The following is a 21,714-nucleotide window of genomic DNA, read 5'->3' as shown; positions in this document are numbered from 1 at the left end:
TGACTTAAAGACTGCATAAATGTGCCACATAAGGAGCTTGTAGTGTATATCATCAGTTGTCATACTGTGAACACTGACTGAATGCTGCAGAAGTATTCTGTATCTGTGGTAATATACACTTCACATTGCTACCTGATTTTTAGAATTGCCACCTAATTATTTCTTGTGGCAAAAGTTTACCACCAAAAATGAAAAAGTATTTCAATCCCTTTAATGTCAAAAAAACACAGATAATTAATGTAAAAAAATACCACAATTATACGGTGTCGCTCAAATTTGATCAGAATTGGTATATACCAGTATGGGTTACCAATGATCAACAATAAATGTTGTTTCTATCTGTTCAGTGGAGGAAAATTCTATGTTGATGTTATGGCAATGATTTCTGCACAGTAAAACCAGAAAAAAATACCGCAATTATACGGTGTCGCTCAAATTTGATCAGAATTGGTATATACCAGTATGGGTTACCAATGATCAACAATAAATGTTGTTTCTATCTGTTCAGTGGAGGAAAATTCTATGTTGATATTATGACAATGATTTCTGCACAGTACAACCAGAAAAACAACAAGAAATATTTAAACCAGAAAAACAGGAATGACAAAAGTAATTAAGGTCTGAAACTTTAGGTACTGGAGGTCAACTTTAGCAACATGCATAGCAGAAACAAGCCCCTCTTAGTTTGAGTATAGACGGTCTTCCCCCCTTCTACTGTCTATGGTTTCATCAGGTCTGTTAATGTGTACCAGTTCATAAACAATGACAGGAAATGATTCAAGATCAGTGGAGTTGGCCTGTTTCTTACTGGCCTGCACATTTGCAGCATTTCACTTTTTCTTACCTCATTTGCACATTTTTGACACTGATGTGTTCATTTGAACAAAATCACATCTAAACCCCTACATCTACCTGTACACCAAATACTGAGATGGTAGCTTTGGCGGTATGGGAGCCTTTGTGTGTGACGGACATACATCCGCACATACCCACAATATACAGACATACAGACATGCAAATCAGATGCAAATGAACTGATTCAGCTTATACGATAACCTCACATTGGTACACCAAATGTGAGCTAAGCAACAAGAAATATTTTAACCAGAAAAACAAGATTGACAAAAGTAATTAAGGTCTAACTTTAGGTACTGGAGGTCAACTTAGCAACATGTATAGCAGAAACAAGCCCCTCTTAGTTTAGTATAAACGGTCTTCCCCCATCTACTGTCTATGGTTGCAGCTGGTCTGTTAATATGTAACAGTTCATAAACAATGACAGGAAATGAGTCAAGATCAGAGTTTGCCTGTTTCTCACTGGCATGTCCTGCACATTTGCAGGATTTCACTTTTTCTTACCTCATTTGCACATTTTTGACACTGGTGTGTTCATTTGGACAAATTCACATCTCAACCCCCACATCTACCTGTACACCAATACTGAGATGGTAGCTTTGGCGGTATGGGAGCCTTTGTGTGTGACGGACATACATCCGTATATACCCACAAATATACAGACATAAATGCAAATAAGATGCAAATGAACTGATTCAGCTTATAAGATAACCTCACATTGGTACACAAATGTGAGCTAAAAACTAAGCAAATATTTCTTTAATGAAACTAAATGATACTAAAAGTTTCACGTGGGCACAATTTGACACAACACTGGTGGCCTGTTACCCTTAGTGCACCTACCTGACTTGCCTATTTATTGGCAGTAACACCAGGTACCAGGTCATGACGACACACAATGACACTGTACTGTTGTTGTTTTATTGAAATACATTACATGTTCCCCAAAAATTGAATTTATCCCCCATTAAGACCTACTATGGGTCACTGTGTCCCCATGCTAGCAAAAGCTGGCTGAAACACTATGCATGTATACGTTACATAAGATATTATTTTTGATACACAGAATAAGGACACAAATTTATCAGTAAGTTACAGCTACTGTTTCTTTACAATGACATGAATAAAACCATACACATTTACTCCTTAAATCATCTGAAATTCAGGGCAAGTGAATTTTTCTTCCGGACAAGTGAAATTGAAAATTCACTTGCCCTATGGCAAGTGAATTAAAAAAAATTCGAGCCCTGGTATATAATAATTATATATGCATACTTATGGCAGACTTATATAAATGATAGACAGTGTATACTCCAGGTTTCTCTCATACCACAATAGAATGCCCTCCTACTTGAAAATCTGGGAGGGAACCAACAATACAGCATGCCAATTAGTTATGCAAATGAGGTTTCAGCCATACAAAATCTTAAGGTGGGTTTACACGTGTATTTTTTTAAACCTGAGGGAATCTGATTAGTATCTCTGTAAATATTCGTTATCAGCGATCTAAGCGATCTCACGTTTACACGTCATGCACAAGGTATAAATTTAGTTCGGGTCAAGCGAAAGAAATAACGCCACCAACAATACAGTAGTCTTCATAACAACATATAGCCCGTACATCGAAACGACAAAAATCAAGCAAGCCCTGACAGAAAACTGGAGTGAACTTGAAACTGTTCCAAAACCAACCAATAATCGCATATAGAAGGAACAGAAATATAAGCGACACACTTATAAGCGCCAGACTTCACAAAAACTACAATAGCTCAAACTCAGGTTCACACGAACCTACACAAACACAACAAGACCAAACAGTAGACATTCTAGCTTCCCTACCAAACGTAAGTGGAACAACATATTATAAAATAAAAACAATCAACCATTCAACACGTCTCACCAATCAAAAATGAATTTTAAGCGACTGATGAAGAAAACTCTGTTTTCGAAACGTAGCGCGAAAGGATCACAGTGTCAGTAGTCTCTCCACTCCAGTGCGGATTAACACAGGACAAGTAGATTACGGGTACGTCTCGCCATGGCCAAGCAACATTTTACATAAAACAGTTAAACATGATATACACTTATATTATACACAATATCATACACAAAACGCAAACAACCCAAATATGAACGATGTGTGGAGTTGCTTTCCCTTTACTACCAGTTGCTTTCCCTTTACTACCTACAACTCATCGTAAAATGGCATCGTTTTTCTAGCTCTGCCACTACGACGGTTGTTGTCGGACACGGACTTGAACTGAGCTCGCAACCGTTTGATTTTGTTGTGGCATTGTTCCGCTGTCCTCTCGAGTCCCTTCTCCCTGGCCTTGGCAGCGACGACTTCATACACTTGCCGATCCCTCGACGTGCCGTCCATCATACGGATGACATTTTCGTCTCTCCAGATTGATTAGTAGCCTGATCTCTTCCTGCGGCCAATTGTTGCCGCAATTGCGAGAGCATACTTGAACACCGTCCATTGTGGTAATGACGGCAAGCACGAAAACAGGATATAGTTCGGCGTTTAGTTCGGTGTTCTGGTCACACGTGTAAATAGGCCATTGTTTAGTACGGAGCACCGAACCCAGAGGTCGCGTTTACGCAAAAAACATGCGTATTTGACGCAAAAATATTTTTTTTTACGCAAAAATGAAATGTCGTGCGTAAATGATGACGCGTAGGAAATATCGTTCAGTGCTTCCACAACCTGTGTCGTCAGCTCACGCAACAGAGCAGCGACCTAAAAAACACAGTGCACAGCACAATCGCTAGTCGAGCTTGTTGCTTTCTTTCTTTCACAAATTAGCATATCAATGCACCGCGCGCGTTGGAAGGGTGTATAAATCAATCATGAGGGCTCAGCGTGCTTGGTCTTCTCAGCTGAGTCAAAATGTATCAATTTTACGAAGAACGATTCGATAAGAAATAAAGATTGCAACATTTCAAAATTTCCGTTAACCGTACACAAATTGCCTCATAATATTTTCGATGTTTGTTGAGACGGTAATTGCACGATGCCAAAAAAATACAACCAAGTTTACTGTCTTATCACTTCACTCAAACACCCATCACTGGAATGACTGCAAATAGTGATACGCTAGCTGCTGCAGCAGGTAGGAGTAAAATAACAAGGTCAGTCAAAAATAATGAGTTTACAGGCCCAGATACTGCCAGTGCCACTGCTGATGAAACGGCCGTAGATAAGCTTGCCGAAAGTCGAGAGGGTTTGACAACAAACGACTCCCCAAAGAAAGAGCCAAGATCGTAACAGTAAGAAAATACCGCCCTGAATGGGAAAATGAGTTTCAGTGGTTGGAAAAGCAAAGGTTGTCATTAGGCGGTCGCGAAGTCGACAGAATGTTTTGTACAGTATGTCACAGTGGTGGAATGAAAACACATTCACCAGTCTTTACGGATGCGGCGATCTCCAGATATCGGCTTTGAAGCGACACCGAGATACGGAAGAACACAGAACTGCTGTCAAAAACAAACCTCTGAAATCACGCATGCAGAACGTCTTATCAGAAAACTCTGCCAAGAAAGTGGACTCTCACACTGCAATGATGCGTATCGTGTATACCATGGCGAAAAATGAAATGCCAGACTCCGTTTTTTCGTCGCTGATCGAACTTAATCAACAAAATGAATGTAAAGCCCTTTGCGATGTCCCGACCTACAAACATCATAGCAGCATAGAAGAAATGCAGCAGGCAATCGCCCAAGTTATCAATGAAGATCTGTATGAGGAAATTGAAGCCAGTCCTCTAATATCTGTAATAGTCGATGAGACAGTGAACATCACCATTGACAAGAAACTGATCATGTTTCTAAGAATCATCAAAAATGGCAAACCAAAGAATATATTTGCAGGAAACATCACAATCACCGCTGGCAATGCAGAGACTGTGACAGCCGCGATATTTTCTCAACTTGAGAAAATGAATATCGATACTGCCAAGGTCATCGGCCTGGCTCTGACGGAGCATCTGTTATGACTGGACGGCACAATGGCGTTGGTGTTCGTATGCAGCGGGTAAACCCGTTTTTGACGCAAATCCATTGCGCTGCACACAGAGTCGCATTGGCATCTTCAGACGCAACCAAGGGGATTGAACCAGTAGCTAACTACAGGCGTACTGTCAACTCCATCTACAACTACTTTGAATATTCGGCCTCCCGATATGAGCGTCTACGGGAACTGAACAGGGCCTTGGATAACGCAGACTTTTTAAGTCTAAAACAACCTTGCTCCGTACGTTGGTTGTCACTGTCAAGGGCAGTAAAAGCCATCGAATGTAACTGGCCAGCATTGATAATGGAGTTAGACGAAGACGCGCGCAATAACCCAACTGCCGATGGAATTCTACGACAGATAAAGCAGTTCTCTTTCGTAGCTTTAACCCATACTTTGTCCGACGTACTTCCTGTAATGGATCGACTGAATTTAGTGTTTCAACGCGAGAACGTGAATTTGTCGGTGGTGAAACCCGTGGTCAGTGCTACGATTGCCAGTCCAGCTGAGTTGCGACGTAATGGTATGTCTGGTGTGAAAGAGCAGCAATTTGAACGGGAGTTTCGACAGACTGATCGTCACTTCAGAGGGCACCGCCTCACGTATGCGTCAGATGTCAATGTCAATGCCTATAACGGGGTTCGCCGTGGGTTCATTGATCATCTAATAGCAAGTCTCCATGAGCGATTTCCCGACCAAGATCTTCACATACTCAGCTGTTTAGACAGGGTTCTAAATGTACATAAATACCCCGCTGAAAACCTGAATGATTACGCTATGGCTGAAATGGAAGTGCTGGCTGATTTCTATGGTACACCAAGACGCAACGATGACAACGTGGAGGTCCCACCTATTGTAAACGGGGATGATTTACGTGAACAGTTCGTGACGGTAAAACGTTCCCTGGCGGGTCACGGCGTTTGTACATTTGAAGAAGCTTGTGGTGTCCTCATTGAAGATTACGCGGACATTTTTCCAGAGTTCAAGGTTTTGGCAACTTTGGCATTAGTTTTGCCGATGTCAAGCGTGCCATGTGAGCGAGGTTTTAGTACACAGAACAGAATCAAGACAGCCCGGCGCAGTCGACTAACGGACAAACACGTTGACACTTTGATGCTGATTTCGATACACGGGCCCGAGCTACCTGACTTTGATATAGATCGTGCCGTCACAGCGTTTAATGCAAAGAACAGAAAGAAATAATTATATAACAACAATATGACAATATGACAATAACGTTCGAGAGACGATTGTCCGAAAACTGTAAACTGTAGATTTTGCATGTGTTCAGCCATAGTGCTGGTGTGTTCACTCTGGTTCAATGCCAGTGACACAATCGGAATTTTTACAGAGCAACTTGATGGATCCATAAAGAATTAAAAAAAAAACAGAAAGATTTTGATTACCCACCGTTTTGCTGACATCAAATCCTGACTTTGTAATGGTGTCTGACCCCAGTGTTGTATTTTGGGGCGTTTATTATTGAACATTTATCGTTGAGTTTGATCATCGTTCTTTTGATCGCATTGTTACAAAATTGATGTGTACATGTAATGGGATGCTCATCGTTGACTGGAAATGATTCAAGTTGTATCCGGTAATGTTTAGTTACGTTCTCGTGGCTACATTGTTCTGTTAATTGAAGTAAACACGCTTTTGACGCACAGTCAAATGATTTTGACGCATTTTTTTCATTGAACGCGTAAAAAATCCGCACAACAAAATATTTTACCGCGACCTCTGGAACCTGGACCAGCCCTCCGACACCGAATTATTTAGTTCTTTGTTAGTTCGGTGTTGTCTGTTCACACGTCCAACTGACACAGGTTTAAATTTATTCCGGTGTCAACTCCGGACTTAACTCACACGTGTAACCCCCTTTTAGTGACACATACAGATACTGGCAGATATTGCAGATACCGCCCTGTTTAATCCCTGGAAAACACCAAAATGCTACTCAACCAGTATCCCATGACAACATTATCAAACATGTATGCTAGCATAGCAGATGTGAACAAGCCTGCAATGCTGGCGCAATGACAGATCATGTACATTCACCACTGCTATATCAACACACATGAAACCCTCATATACCTTACCTGCTATAGATGATGTATGTTGTCCTGATTTTTCTGACATATGGTGCTTGAAAGACTCTCAAACGATTTTCCTAACTCACGTAGTTGGTCAAACTGTCTTGCAGCTTTACAAATTGCTGAACATTCTGAGAAAATACAGAACACATCACTTACATATTAAGCCACGCAGAATTGATGTATCATGACTGCATATGGCAGTAAAATTCATTTGGGTCAAATGCGGTCCTACTAAAAACTGCCCGGCAATGCCCAGCACTGCCCGGCGACAAATGGGCACTGCCCGGCACGAAATAAGCGCATCAGCTATCACAAGAAGTCGATATCTACATACCACAGACCACTAACTCCTATTAAAAACCTAAAAAAACGATAGTTCAAGGCCACGAAAACGTCGAGATAGTTACGGCGTCCGTAACCCTACACTGGGCCGGCCCTATGCAATCTTGTTTACATAACCATACTATTTACTGAGAGAAGGGATAGTAGCTTATCGAAATTTAAACCAAACTTCGCCTTGTACTTTGAAGTCTTGCTGGATGGGGTGTCCGAAAGCAGTGCTTGCATATTGCATTGACAGTTCCAGATTCCCGGTTCTTTTTTTTTCCACTTTTGATGTTATCGATGTACAATTCATTATTCTGAGGGCCGGCCCAGCGTAAGGTTACAAACGCGCCGTAACTAAAGACCAAGAAATCGACGTTTTCGAGGCTTGAACTATCGTTTTTTAGGTTTTTAATAAGAGTTAGTGGTCTGTGGTATGTAGACATAAACTTCTTGTGATAACTGACGCGCTTATTTCATGCCGGGCAGTGCCCTGTTTGTTGCCGGGCATTGCCGGGCAGTTTTTAGTAGGACCCGGTCAAATGTACTGTGTCAGACATTTGCACACATCTCAAGCCTCACATACAACTGAGGTAAAGTACTGGAGATACCTTATGATTCATTACGATTTTTACCATCACTGCACAGTGGTGTGATTTTCCTTCTTGGTGTTTGATATTTACATCCTATCACTTATTTGTCATTAAAAATTCACATACATTTTATTGTATGAGGAAAACTATGGTAGAATTTTATTCGTAGGGAACCCTCCAGCTGTGATGTCATTTATTTTTAAATTTTCGACCAATGGCCGCGAGCGCAGTTCAACTGTTGGTACATGCTGGCTGCATTACTGTAGCTCGAGGTTTTGCCTGGGTATAGGAGTTGGACCGCAAAACCAGATTTGCATTCCAACCCAAACACCCAGGCAAAAACTTGAACTTCAGATGTACAGCTAGGTACAAGCTAGCTCCAGGGTAGGTATTGCCAGAGTGTACGGCTTCGGCTACGATGCCTCGCAAGTCGCGAGTTGGGAAGTGACGCGGCGTGGCTAAAGCCGGGCACTCTCGAGCTAGCTCCATGCATGGAGCTACTCCGTTTTTAGCTCCATGGTACAAGCATCTATTAGACAGAAGAGGCGAGAAACCATATATTACTTCACAAATGGACACATTCTGTAATCTTCGATAGACCGATGGGGACTTATTTAATGGGCTGACATACATGGTGGAGTAAATACCTTTAGGACTGAAGAGAATGTCACATGTATATCTGCCACTGGAGACAGTGTTGTAACTGGTCTGATACTCTCGACCCGAAGAGTAGCGCTGTTATTGTTCATTTTTGCCGCCGATGTCATCTTGATGCAACGATTCCTGTCGCACAAACCCTAAAACAACGTGGAAACACTCAGGAAATGTAATCACAGGTGAAAATTACAGAAGAAATAGCGATTTTCAGCCTCGGTAAGCTGCTCGCCTAAGCTGCCACCCATTGAAGAGGACCCATTCAAACGTTTGACCTTTGACCTTCAAACTAAACCTATAAAATATCATTGTTGGGGCGCTTTTCGCTGATAGGCTTGTGGCTGCCTGAGTCATCATGTCATCCTGTAAACTGTTCATGGATGAATACCGGTACATTATGTTTCGTAAATAAGATGATAAACAGAGCTGAGAATTTTATTCCAAAGTTTTCAAGCCTTGTAAGACTTGAAGGAGAAGGGTTCGTCCTGAAAGAATTTATATGATGATCTTTTTTAGTTGAATTACTTGTTTCAGATAAGTGTAATTTTGTTCAAACACTTGACACATTCACAAATAAGTAGATTTGTTTTATTTATCACGTTTTGGAAAAAAATTATCTTTGTCAAAAAAAGTTGCTGCGTCCTGAACGCATCTATATGATGATATGGATTTTTATTTAGATATTTCTCTTTCGCTTCTTTTAGTAAAATGATTAATTTTTTCTGACAAGTTGCATTGTAATGTCAGTCATTTGCTCGACCATTCATATTTATGTAGATTTGTTCCATTCGCCCCTTTGTTGGAATAAGTTTTTTCAAAAAAGACGCTTGCTTGCTGGCATGCTGCAGTATGAGTTACATAATCCATAACATTATTCGGCTAAACATTTCTTCCAGAAATCAAGAAATGTCGAAATAGGCAAATTTCATTATTTCACTGTTTCACACGACCATTTCCATTAACAGTGGACCAAATTTCAATCTTCGAGTTTAGATTTTTCTGAATGCTATATTTCTGAATTAAGAATAACACGTTCAGGATGGTAGCTTTATCAACCAATCTTATCTTTAATCAATAAATGCACACAAAAATTACAAATGGAGTCAATCTGATTAAAATCAGATGTAGAGTATGATGACCTCTGTACTTGTGCGGTATTCTCTTGCTGTCGCCTCTGAGAGGTGACAGAGGTCGCCGTACTCTATATCTGATTTTAATCAGATTGAAATGGAGTAAAATGCTCAACTGACACTGACACAAATATCTGGTTGTGCAATGTTGACAGCAAATTGAAATGAGAAATTTGCACCACATGATTCTTACTTTCATTTTGGGATGAGGTGGGGGCTTCTGATGGATAACAGGTGGTTTACATTCACAAGATACAACTATAAGATTCTGTGTGTGAAAAACGTGCAAAAATGCTGAGTCAGCAGATTTTCTTAGCATGATTTGTATGTCATGGTGTGCATTTCAAGTCAGTAGTATTGTCAGCTAACCCTTGTTTCTTCCCTGTTCACAAAACCATTTGTAAGAGAATGTTTTAGAAATCTACACTGAAAGGAAATAACACTGATTCAGTTTCAATCAGCTCCCTTTATCTTTGAGTGAAAAGTATTTGTATATTAAAAATCCACAGAAAACCTCAGCCACCAACCAAATCTTACTCCATGAACTTGAGCCCTTCTAACTCGGTGCTGGTGACATAGGTGACCACCGGACATATTCACGTCGATGACACAGGACAAAAAATACCAACCTTTCAGGCATGACACGACTCATGAACTTTTTTTCACAGATAGTTTTGTTGGTCGATTGCCCTCAATAAAATATGCAAACAAATACACTGATGTATATTTTCAAATAGTTCCTTTATTTCATTCACATGTCACTCTTGTATTTTTACATAAATATTTGTGTTTAATATGTCAGTACATAGGTATTGTACAGTATTGTAGGGAATTCTAAGAAAATAATACCCAGGTATCATGGCCTGGTTACTATTCTTGCATAATGTATACCTGATTCAATTTACCTCTAATATCTCGACAAACCAAAAAATCAGATACTATTACGTTCAACGTTTCAATCCTGTCAGGTAGACTGGAATGGCTGTACTACAGGGTATTCAGTAGTCATTAATGACAATAGAGAAATATGAAAATATTATTATTAATTTAAAGAAATATGAAAAAAATTAATATTAAAGAAAAATGGAAAACATAAAAATATTGTTATTATTATTATTATCATCACCATTATGAAACACAATTGGACACATTGAATTCCTATAAAAATTACCAAGCCTCTTTCAAAAACTACTCTTTCTATATGTATATAGTCTATTTCTTTAATAATTTTCATATTTTCCATATTTCTTTATAATAACAAAATAATAATAATAAATTAATAATTTTCATATTTCTTTATTATCATTAATGACTACTGAATACCCTAAGGCTGTACTTTCACTGCCCAATGCAGGTAGGCCGTATTTTGTACTCTGACTACAGGACTCCTCATTACGGGAAAGCTCCATTAACTTAGGAATACCCTACTTCCCTAGACGATCAATTTCACAGATCAGCCTTTCCTACAATGGCACTACAATAGCACCAGCTGGATTAGATAAACATAACAATGGAACATTGACACCTTGGGGATTAAATGTCTTCTGTTTGTCACCCAAGTTGGTCAGGCAAGGACTCCGGTTTCAGGTACCATGCAAGTTAATGCAGTCTTCCCCTAATGTAATATGCAACTTCTGTATAGGTGAAACTAGATGCTGAGAGCTCAATATGACTGTCATAGTGATTTCCTAGTCTCTGCTCATTCAGAAATAAATACAAGAAAATCTGGATGTTGATTTAGAGTATCAACACTTTATTTATGTGATGTTCTGAAATGCAAAATGTTAATATCTTAAAGGAAAGTCAGTGAGATTTTCATCTGCAAGTCTTCAAGCATATAAGGCATCCTAATTCAGTGAGAGGGCGTATTTTCTACATATGTCACTGGAAAGGCAGTTATGTACAGCTCTACTTTCCCCTCATAATTGTTAGCAATCTCCCTACAGAGATTGTAGCGGCCTGGAAAATTAAAACATTGCTAGGGAGTCTCAGCAGTAGCCACACTCATCTCTGCCACAGGCGACAGATTTCACCAACTTTTCGGCTGACTCGCAGCGTGTTTGCAAGGTTATATCTGATTGGTCGATTGTCACTATTCACAGCAACTTAGGGAGTTTATTTGTATTATTTCATTATAACGGTACAATTCTGCCAACCAATTGGATAACAGCTTCGAAATCGCTGCAAGTCGCCCCAACTTTTTGGGTATTCCGCGTTTTTCATGATATACATTATTTGTCTTTTTTACATATAATACTTTGAACCAAAAAATTTAGATAAATTAATAATACACTAGTTTCAATATTGATACTTGATTCCGTGAACACTTGCAAAATATAGACCTTGCTCTAGGTTACATGGATGTGAATCGATGATTCAAAATGTATGAACCAACGGCTGTCAGCTTTGCAGACGCGATTTTCAAAGTTTTAGCAGATTATTTATTATTTTTACTAGTGTATAATGTATTATTTTTCCCAGCGTGCAGAAATTGCGGTCTCTAGCTAGATAGCTCCTATCAAAATCTGCTATTTCCGCCACATTTAAACAGTTGGGCATGCGCAGGACTGAAAGAAGTAGTATGTATCACCTCATGGACTTTGACACATAGATATGCAATCCCCCTATTTAATTTACACTTTACCCATTTTATGAATAAATGCCAAGGCCGCATTATCAGAAAACTCCATTAAGACTTAGAGGATTAGATCTGTAGAAATGTATTGATCACTGCTAGCGACTTATCTGTCAGGATGTGTACACTAAGGGAGCCCTTACTTGTGTATTTTTTTAACACACTCTTTGCATTCACACAGTTTGATACAAAGTTGGTGAATCTGTGCTCCGTAAGACAGCCCTTAATTGTATGTTTTACCGCAATATTACGATGCTGAAGTTATTTTCGTATTCGTTTTCGTATCGTTTTCGTATTCGTATTCGTATTCGTATTGGAGTCACTGACAAAATTTTTTATTTTTAGTCCAAATTTCGTACGTATTATATCAAAGTTCTGTCTTTACAGAACTTAAAGTGCTTTTTATATGACAATATATCAATACTTCAATATTTGAGAATGTAACTTGAAAAAGATCCAATCTTTTAGGCCCTAGATTGAAAGATATCGTTGCTATAATTAGAGGAGAGATTTTAAAAACAAACGGCCAGTACACAGGCACTCCTTAGCTGGGTAGTGTGTTGAATAGATCGATTTTCGGTTCGATCTATCGATCCCGTTGTCGATATGCGCGCCATTGTAACCAAAATACTCACTAGGTTACAGTGGCGGGCATACTGACCACGGGATCGATAGATCGAGCCGAAGATCGATCTATTTAGCAGACTACCAAGCTATTAGCGCCTGTGGGTCAGTAGTAGTCTTTTGAGGAAAGATTTTTTAAACAAACATCATTTTCGTATTCGTATTCGTATTCGTATTAACTTCTATCACAACAACCAACTTAAACATTCTGTTGACATCACTAGTATCGATAATGGAAATTTAGCTGACCCGCCCAATCTGACGAGTTGTAAACTTAAAAGGTAATTTTCTTGTTTTAAACTGATATCTCTGAGAAAGTGATCGTCATAACGACAGTGAATGCAGGGCTCAACGTTATCGCATGCCCCTAAGTCGATGACATGCTATATTTAGACTGCTGTCGCAAAGAAAATATCATCTCATATGATGTGGGGAAAGCGTCATAAAAGAAAACGAGATGAATAAAATGGTATCATAGGCCTATGTCCCGATCGGTACATTTGTTTCCCTAATAAAGATTAAATTAATGTGTGAGCTGTTGTCAGAGTCTTTATTTCAGTACGGCCCATCTCTTTTTCTTTCCTTGCGTTTGCGTCAACTGTCATTGCCAGAACATGTTGATCAACTTGCGTTATGATAAGATACACCAGAATGCATGGAAATTAATTTGTATCGCGAAATATCGAGAAATACCTGTATTCTATGATAAATAGACTTCAGCTAGTCTAGTAGCTGTCGCAACTGGCTCGATCGGTTTCCGTCATTTGTTACTGTGCGATCCAGTTTTAGTGTTACGCAGTTTGCCCCGCTCTTCAACTCCGTTCTGCAGGTCACTCCAAAAACTTCCAGCAGTACTATTTTGGGGGACCAATTAAGCCGCTAGCCGGTAGATAGCTACTTTTTTCAACAAAAACTCTGAATAGAAATGCAGCAACTATCAACTTTCGATAGATATTTTGTAGGCAAGAGAACAAAACTCAAACGTATAGCTGTGATATCGAAGCGGTACTTGTGGCGTGTATCGAACTCGCTCGGGTCATTGAGGTCATCGCCACAGTCCCATCCGTGGTCTGTTCTCTACTACCTCCATGGTTCTACATAATTGCAGTCGCTACCCGGCAGATTTGCCATGATATTTCAACAAAGTTGCTTGCTATTGAGATCTAGCTGAAAACAAAAACCTTTATGAAACAGGATAATCCAGTACAAGCTTGATGAAATCGATGCTTTGATCTGCTTTCCAAAGGACGATTTCCGGAAATGGTCCAGCCGGTCACATGCCACTAAACGCAAATATTCATTACGCACGTGAACGCATGAAACATGTTGCAGTTACTGGTTGCTTGTTTTCCCTTGTCAGCTATATTTTGATGACATTTTATGCTGGGATTATGATTGGTTCAATTGAAAGTGATGTGACAGCACTAAAACTGCTTCTGATACTTGATTGGATTGTAGTAAAATTTATCATTAAATTCATGGGATACTTTGACAGATCATTCAAGATAACATCAGCAGACACATTGGCAGAGCTGTGCAGTGGAGAGAACGCGCTCAAACCTCTGAGTAACTCCGCTCAACGGCTATTTTGGGGTCGTGGCCTTTCAGGACAATGCTCCGTGAACACTGAGCGAATATATGTTGTATTTGATCACGTATACGGTATGGAGAAATGTCTTGAAAAAAATTCAGTCGCAATCTCATAAAATTTGGTCGCCTATGCGACTGAAAATGGTCGCTAGTTTGAGCCCTGATTGAATGTAATTATACATGAATTATCGGTCGGTCCGGTTTTATGTTATTATTGCTCACATCTTTACTCTGAAAGATAAACTACCCATTGTCATTGATTTCTGTTACTTTCTCTCCTGTAGCAGCACGTACAACTTTGTCGTAACTTGCAATTTTATAATTTTGCCTTACCGCACTCCCTGAGTTTTGTAAAGTATTGTATTGTATTGTTATTATAATTTATTTCAGGTCTACGTAGAGCCATATCAAAATCAAGTAAAATACTTGAAATACAAATTGTAAATGGATATGATCATTCTAAAGTGAGTCCAAAAGGATGACCGGATATAACAATTTTCACATTTTTTTATTCAGATGGTTGTCCTGGACAAGTCCCCCGTTCATCATAGCTTTCAACAGTCACCCGTTTTGCAGCGCCTCACAAAAATCTGCCCTCCCCGCAAAACAATGGTACAGTCCAGGGCAGCTCCTTTGCATCCGCTCTCACGAGTCCCATTACTTGGCACTGACCACCTGATTTCGGGGTGCATCCAGCTGCCCGGTCAAGAGACATTGGCATGCGAAGATGCTGCCTTACCAGATCCCAACCGATTTTAAGTATTTTTTTCCAAATAAAATGAAGTGAACAAATTCTTTAAAATCTACAAATGCAAATTTATGTAAATTTAACCAAATTTGGCAGATGAAATTACGAATCAAATTATCACAATATTTAAACCTCAGTAAATATCGTATATTGCACGTTTCATACCTGAAACCTGGACTAAAAATAAAAAATTCTGTCATTGACTCCAATACGAATACGAATACGAATACGAAAACGAATACGAAAACGAATACGAAAATAACTTCAGCATCGTGCAATATTTGCATTCACATGCTTTGACATTGCAATGGGTCAATATGTGCTCCCTAAGTTGGTACTCATGTGTGAATGTTTTACCACACTCTTCATATGGTTTGACATCCAAATTGGTGAAAATGTACTCTCTAAGATAGCCGTTAGTTGTGAAAGTTTTACCAAAATCTTGGCATTCATGGTCCGAGGCCTGAATGGGTCAATCTGTGCCCTGTAAGAGCGCTTCTTTTTTTGAATGTTTTACCACATATTTCACACTCATATGGTCTTAAGTTTGAATGGACCAAAATGTGCATCCTAAGAGAGTCGGTACGTGTGAATGTTTTACCACACTCTTTGCATTCATATGGTTTGAGATCAGAATGGATCAGTCTGTGCCTCCTCAGATTTCTTGTATCTTTGAATGTTGTACCACACACTACACATTACATGGTCTGAGGTTGGAATGGACCAAATTGTGCTTATTAAAGCTGCTCTTTTGTGTGAATGTTTTACCACACACTATGCATTCATATGGTTTAAGACCAGAATGGATGATTCTATGCTCCCTAAGATTGCCCTTACTTTTGAATGTTTTACCACACTCTTTGCATTCATATAGTCTGAGGTTTGAATGGATCAAATTGTGTCTCGTGAATGGAATGGACCAAAGTGTGCGTACTAAGACAGTCGCTACGTGCGAATGTTTTACCACACTCTTTGCATTCATACGGTCTGAGGTTTGAATGGATCAAATTGTGTCTCGTGAATGGAATGGACCAAAGTGTGCGTACTAAGACAGTCGCTACGTGCGAATGTTTTACCACACTCTTTGCATTCATATGGTCTGAGACCAGAATGGATGATTCCATGCCTCCTAAGATTGCCCTTACTTTTGAATGTTTTACCACACTCTTTGCATTCATATGGTCTGAGGTTTGAATGGGTCAATCTGTGCTCACTAAGCCTGCTCTTTAGTGTGAATGGTTTACCACACACTACACATTCATATAGTCTGAGGTTTGAATGGATCAAATTGTGTCTCGTAAGACTCTTCTTCCATGTAAATGATTTACCACACTCTTTGCATTCAAATGGTTTAACACCCAAATGGGTCAATCTGTGCTCCAAAAGATAGCCCTTACTTGTGAAAGTTTTACCATAATCTTTGCATTCATACGGACTGAGGCCTAAATGGATCAATCTGTGCCTCCTCAGATTTCCTGCAGTGCTGCATGTTTTACCACATACTTCACACTCATATGGTCTAAGGTTGGAATGGACCAAATTGTGCTGCCTAAGGTGGTCCATACGTACAAATGTTTTACCACACTCTTTGCATTCATACGGTCTGAGGCCTAAATGGATCGAACTGTGCTTCCTGAGACCTCTTCTATCTTTGAATGTTTTACCACACATTCCACATTCATATGGTCTGAGGTTTGAATGGACCAAATTGTGAACACTAAGACTACTCTTTTGTTTGAATGTTTTACCACACTCTTTGCATTCATACAGTCTGAGGTCTGAATGGATCAATCTGTGCTGACTAAGAATGTCCTCTTGTCTGAATGTTTCACCACAATCCGTATATGCATGTGCTCTGTTCTTTCTTTCAACATTGTCATTTAGTGCACATTTCCAAACTAATGTTGTACCACTTTCTGAAGAATGAGACTCTTCTACCATAACATTCTGTGAGTTATTTTCATCATTATTCATGTCACTCTCAGACAAACTGATGAAATCTTTGTCTTCTGTAGATTGGTTGTCAACATGGTCATGCTGTGTAGTAAAGTCTTCTCTATCCTTTTCTGTGTTAAGGCTGCCATACTCTAAGGTGACATGGCCATTCTGGACAAGACTCTGTATTATCATTGTTGCCTCTGTTTGTAGAGTGAAGGGTATAGAAAAGTGCATTATAGCAATATTTCTTACAAGGGTTGAGTTAGGACAGTTAAATTTGGTAAATTAAGAGTTTTAATGATTATTCTAAGCGATTGACAAAACTCCAAAATTTTAACAGATTAATAACTTTATCACATGGAATAAGTCAAAGCGGATACGTATATATTGCATTCATGAGGGGAATAGGCAACTGAAGTTGTGAGTTGAAATCTGATTAATCATTTACTGAATTAAAGGTGAAAGACCAGTAAAGGACTGCTTATTGTGGATTCATTAAATAAATGACAATGAAGCAAATGTTATCCTACAGAGAGCACCAGTAATGCTAACTTCATGTATCTTCAGTATTTTGCACAGCAGTGGCAATTAATATTTGAGATGACAAATCATTAAATTTACATGATTTTAAAATGAACATGTTGCTCCTGACACTCATGCAAACTTCTTGCATTACAGAAATTTACTTATTAAGGGATGCACTCAAGTAATTTTGAGTAGCTTTTAAGTAGCTCTCATGCATACTCATGGCAGACTTCATATAAATGATAGACAGTGTATACTCCAGGTTTCTCACATATCACAATAGAGAATTGTCCTCCCCGCTTGAAAATCCGAGAGGGGACCAACAATACAGTATGCTAATTAGTTATGCAAATGAGGTTTCAGCCACACAAACAGGATACTTTTTAGGGGACGTCGATAATAAAAGCTGACGCATGACAAACGTAATTCTTTCATTTATTGAGGGAGGGGGTTAAAGCTCATTTCGTTTTGTGTGCGTCAAAATCGCATAAGGGTTTTCTATTGTTTTCGAGGAGCGACTTGCAGTGAGAACGCAATACTACCTTCCCATTCATCGACAACAAAATGACCACAAAATATGGAAACAGAAAAGACAACAAAAAGACATAAATGTGAAATAAAACTTGTGTGCTTTTTCAACGTGAAACAGGTACGTGAAACATTTTCCTACGTGCAAAATACGTAAAAATTTTCTGTGTCTTAAAAAGTGATATTCGTAAAGTGGAGGTTTATTAATTAATCTGCACTTCCGGTATTTTTTCATGGGCATCCGGATAGGAGAGGTGCTAGTGGGTTTGTCAGAAACGGCATCATAATACACGTCGTTTTACGAAATTGATTTCGCATACGCACTTTCGTTTGAGGGGGAAGGGAGGGGGTTTCAAGTAAAATGAAGGAATTACTTACGTTTCTTGTGCGTCAGCTTTTATTATCGAAGGCCCCTTAGTGACACATAGAGATACTGGCAGATATGGCAGATACTGCCGCTGTTTAATCCCTTGAAAACACCAAAATGCTACATGTACTTGTATGTAATTCAACCAGTATCCAACGACAGCATAATCAAACATGTGTGCTTGTATAACAGATGTGAACAAGCCTGAAATGCTGGCGCAATGACAGATCAGTTGCAACCACTGCTGTATCAACACACATGAAACCCAGCCTCATATAGAGCCTTACCTGCTATAGATGATGTGTCGTCTTGACTTTTCAGACATACGGTACTTGAAAGACACTCAAACGAATTTCCTAACACATGTAGTTGGTCAAACAGTCTTGCAGCTTTACAAATTGCTGAACATTCTGAGAAAATACAGAACACATCACTTACATATTAAGCCACACAGAATTGATGTATCATGACTGCATATGGCAGTAAAATTCATTTGGGTCAAATGTACTGTGTCAGACACTTGCATACATCTCAAACCTCACATATAACTGAGCTAAAGTGCTGGAGGAAAAAAAAAGACCCTTATGATTCATTACGATTTTTACCATCACTGCACTGTGTGATTTTCCTTGTGATATTTACATCGTATCACTTATTTGTCATTAAAAATTCGCATACATTTATACACATTGTATGAGGAAAACTACGGTAGAATTTTATTTTTAGGGTAACCTCCAGCTGTTAATGTCATTTATTTTTAAGTTTTCGACCAATGGCCACGACCGCAGTTCAACTGTTGGTACACGCTGGCTGCAGTACTGTAGCTCGAGGTTTTGCCTGGGTATAGGGGTTGGACCGCAAAACTAGATTTGCATTCCAACCCAAATACCCAGGCAAAACCTTGACCTACAGAACTACAGCTAGGTACCTAGCTACAGCTAGGTACCACCTCCATGGTACAAGCTAGCTCCAGGGTAGGTATTGCGAGAGTGTACGGCTTCGGCTACACTGCCTCGCAAGTCGCGAGTCGGACGCGAGTTGGGAAGTGACGCGGCGTGGCCAAAGCCGGGCACTCTCGCCATAGCACTAGCTCCATCCTCCATGCACGGAGCTACTCCGTTTTTAGCTCCATGGTACAAGCATCTATAGACAGAAGAGGCGAGAAACCATATATTACTTCACAAATGGACACATTCTGTAATCATCGATAGACCGATGGGGACTTATTCAAGGGGCTGACATACATGGTGGAGTAAATACCTTTAGGACACAGGCGACCCAATAGGTTCTGAGTTTTTCACACTGTTTCTCTATCATTTTCTCTTCTTTCTTCATGCTCTGAATGATCGGAATAAATAAAATAAATGGTTTATATAACCTAACCTAGCCTCTGTGACTCTTTATTTATTTTACACTCCATTACAAGGACGTATATCTCTCATACACACATGCTGTAATTAATTAGTCAATACAACTAATTATGCTAATCCGTGGACTTATCAGAGGTTGGTCAACATCGGAAAGATAGTGATGTTAATGAAAAAGGGGAAGGTATGAAGATCTTGGAAACATGTCCCGAGGACGTCCGTAAACCTAGTGGACGCTTATATATTCATGATATGTGCAAACAAACACTGCTCATTATTCAAAAATAAACGGGAAGTTAGATTGAAAGGAACGCTGGAAACGCGCATGCTTTTCGTTGCCAAGCGCCAAATGCTAACATAACTAATTATGGTCCTGCTCCATGTAACAAATGCCACCCAGAAAGTATCGACCGACCAAGCAGAAAAAGATCACCGGAGTGGCCGTTTCATGAGTTTTTCAACAAAATTATATAGATGTATGTTTCACGTCGTCGTTTTCTGGGAGTGTATATACCAAGTATAAATTTACAAACCGCGTCGTGATTCAAGGCACAATGGTGACACATTAGCAACAGCACGCACTGGAGAATTTTTGCCAGCACTGTGAATTTTTAAACCAGTCACCTTCATTTCTCTGCACTCGCTATTAAGTCCATGTCTACCGGTAACATCGTTATTTTCTGTCTCAAAGTACGTACCAGCAACAGGCCTTTGACGTCAAAGTCGGTTGTTTTCTGGTATACGGTAGCAACCAAGCTCATGACTAGAATGACTCTACGGCGTCAAAGAGTTAATCTCGCCGGTTACTTTTTTCGCCTAATAAAAGAGAGTCGGTCGCTACATGGAGCTAGTTTCTAGCTCCATGGTCGCTACTAGTCTAAGGAATTCATCGATTTTCAATCGCGCCTTATGCTGTTAGTGCACAAAATTCCCGAAAGAAGCGGCGCACGGGATATAAAACTTCGTTTGTACTGTTAGGCTAGCTTTGGGTCCATAGCTGTGGTGTTTTCGGAAGGGATTTACGGCTGGTTTTGACTTTAACGTCACCACCACAGCCATGGGAACGTCCATGTTCTGCCCGACAGCACGCTTGTCGCAACTTTGTTTGTCGATATTTCGAAAATTTTCCACCCAAATTAAATATTGCCAACACTCATCGACAACATGGTTATTAGGGGCCTACCACTACCAGAAATCCGCTCAAAAATCACCAAACTATCGCCGTTTCCAGCTTTTTCCGACATGACTACTCGCAGACCGTTCTTTTTCTGGCGTACAAGCGATTGACGAGGCTCAGTGCAGCCCGTCACTAAAGTCACGTCAGCGGTGACCTCGCAACATCGAAACACAAACTGACATCACCGTTAAGAAGCCTGTGAGAATTTTTAGCAGCACTGTGAATTTTTTAAACCAGTCACCGTCATTTCTATTCACTCGCTATTATCTCCATGTCTGCCGGTAACATATCGTTATGGAGAAGTTTAGTTACACGTAATTACGTTCCATCATCAGCTGATCAGTGATAAACATACGTCGCGTACGTGTAGAACATACGTTCGGAACGGCAAACAACACCTCTACACATACAAAATGTGGTCACAATTACGTGTAGTATTTTTTAGATATTCTTGATTATTTCCGCGAATTTAGACAAGAAACCTTGTAAACTATCATGGAAAACATCTTTGATATCATAATATTTCGTAGAGTTTGCACCAGCGTAAG

The 21,714-nt window shown here is 39.6% G+C and overlaps 1 protein-coding gene across 3 annotated transcripts in view; it reads right to left on the bottom strand.

Moving 5' to 3' along the window:
* LOC139120152 (zinc finger protein 708-like) overlaps positions 1-21,714 on the bottom strand; it is a 72,695-nt gene that overhangs the window by 8,548 nt on the left and 42,433 nt on the right. The window contains exons 2-4 of one of the 3 annotated variants that reach the window (XM_070684321.1): positions 18,910-19,034; positions 16,257-17,402; positions 15,521-15,976 (exon numbers count right to left, since the gene is read on the bottom strand). In XM_070684321.1, the coding sequence (XP_070540422.1) occupies positions 15,963-15,976; positions 16,257-17,402; positions 18,910-19,034 (1,285 nt within the window). In that variant the 3' untranslated portion in view covers positions 15,521-15,962. Of the gene's footprint in view, positions 1-6,969; positions 7,095-8,530; positions 8,814-15,520; positions 15,977-16,256; positions 17,403-18,909; positions 19,035-21,714 lie in introns of those variants that run through there. The other 2 variants (XM_070684329.1, XM_070684312.1) reach the window with 2 other exon arrangements.

The sequence above is a fragment of the Ptychodera flava genome, chromosome 2 (genome assembly GCF_041260155.1).
Source record: "Ptychodera flava strain L36383 chromosome 2, AS_Pfla_20210202, whole genome shotgun sequence".
NCBI classification, from domain to species: Eukaryota; Metazoa; Hemichordata; class Enteropneusta; family Ptychoderidae; genus Ptychodera; species Ptychodera flava.
Note: the sequence above shows the minus strand (reverse complement) of the source record. Positions and strands in the feature narration are given on the sequence as shown.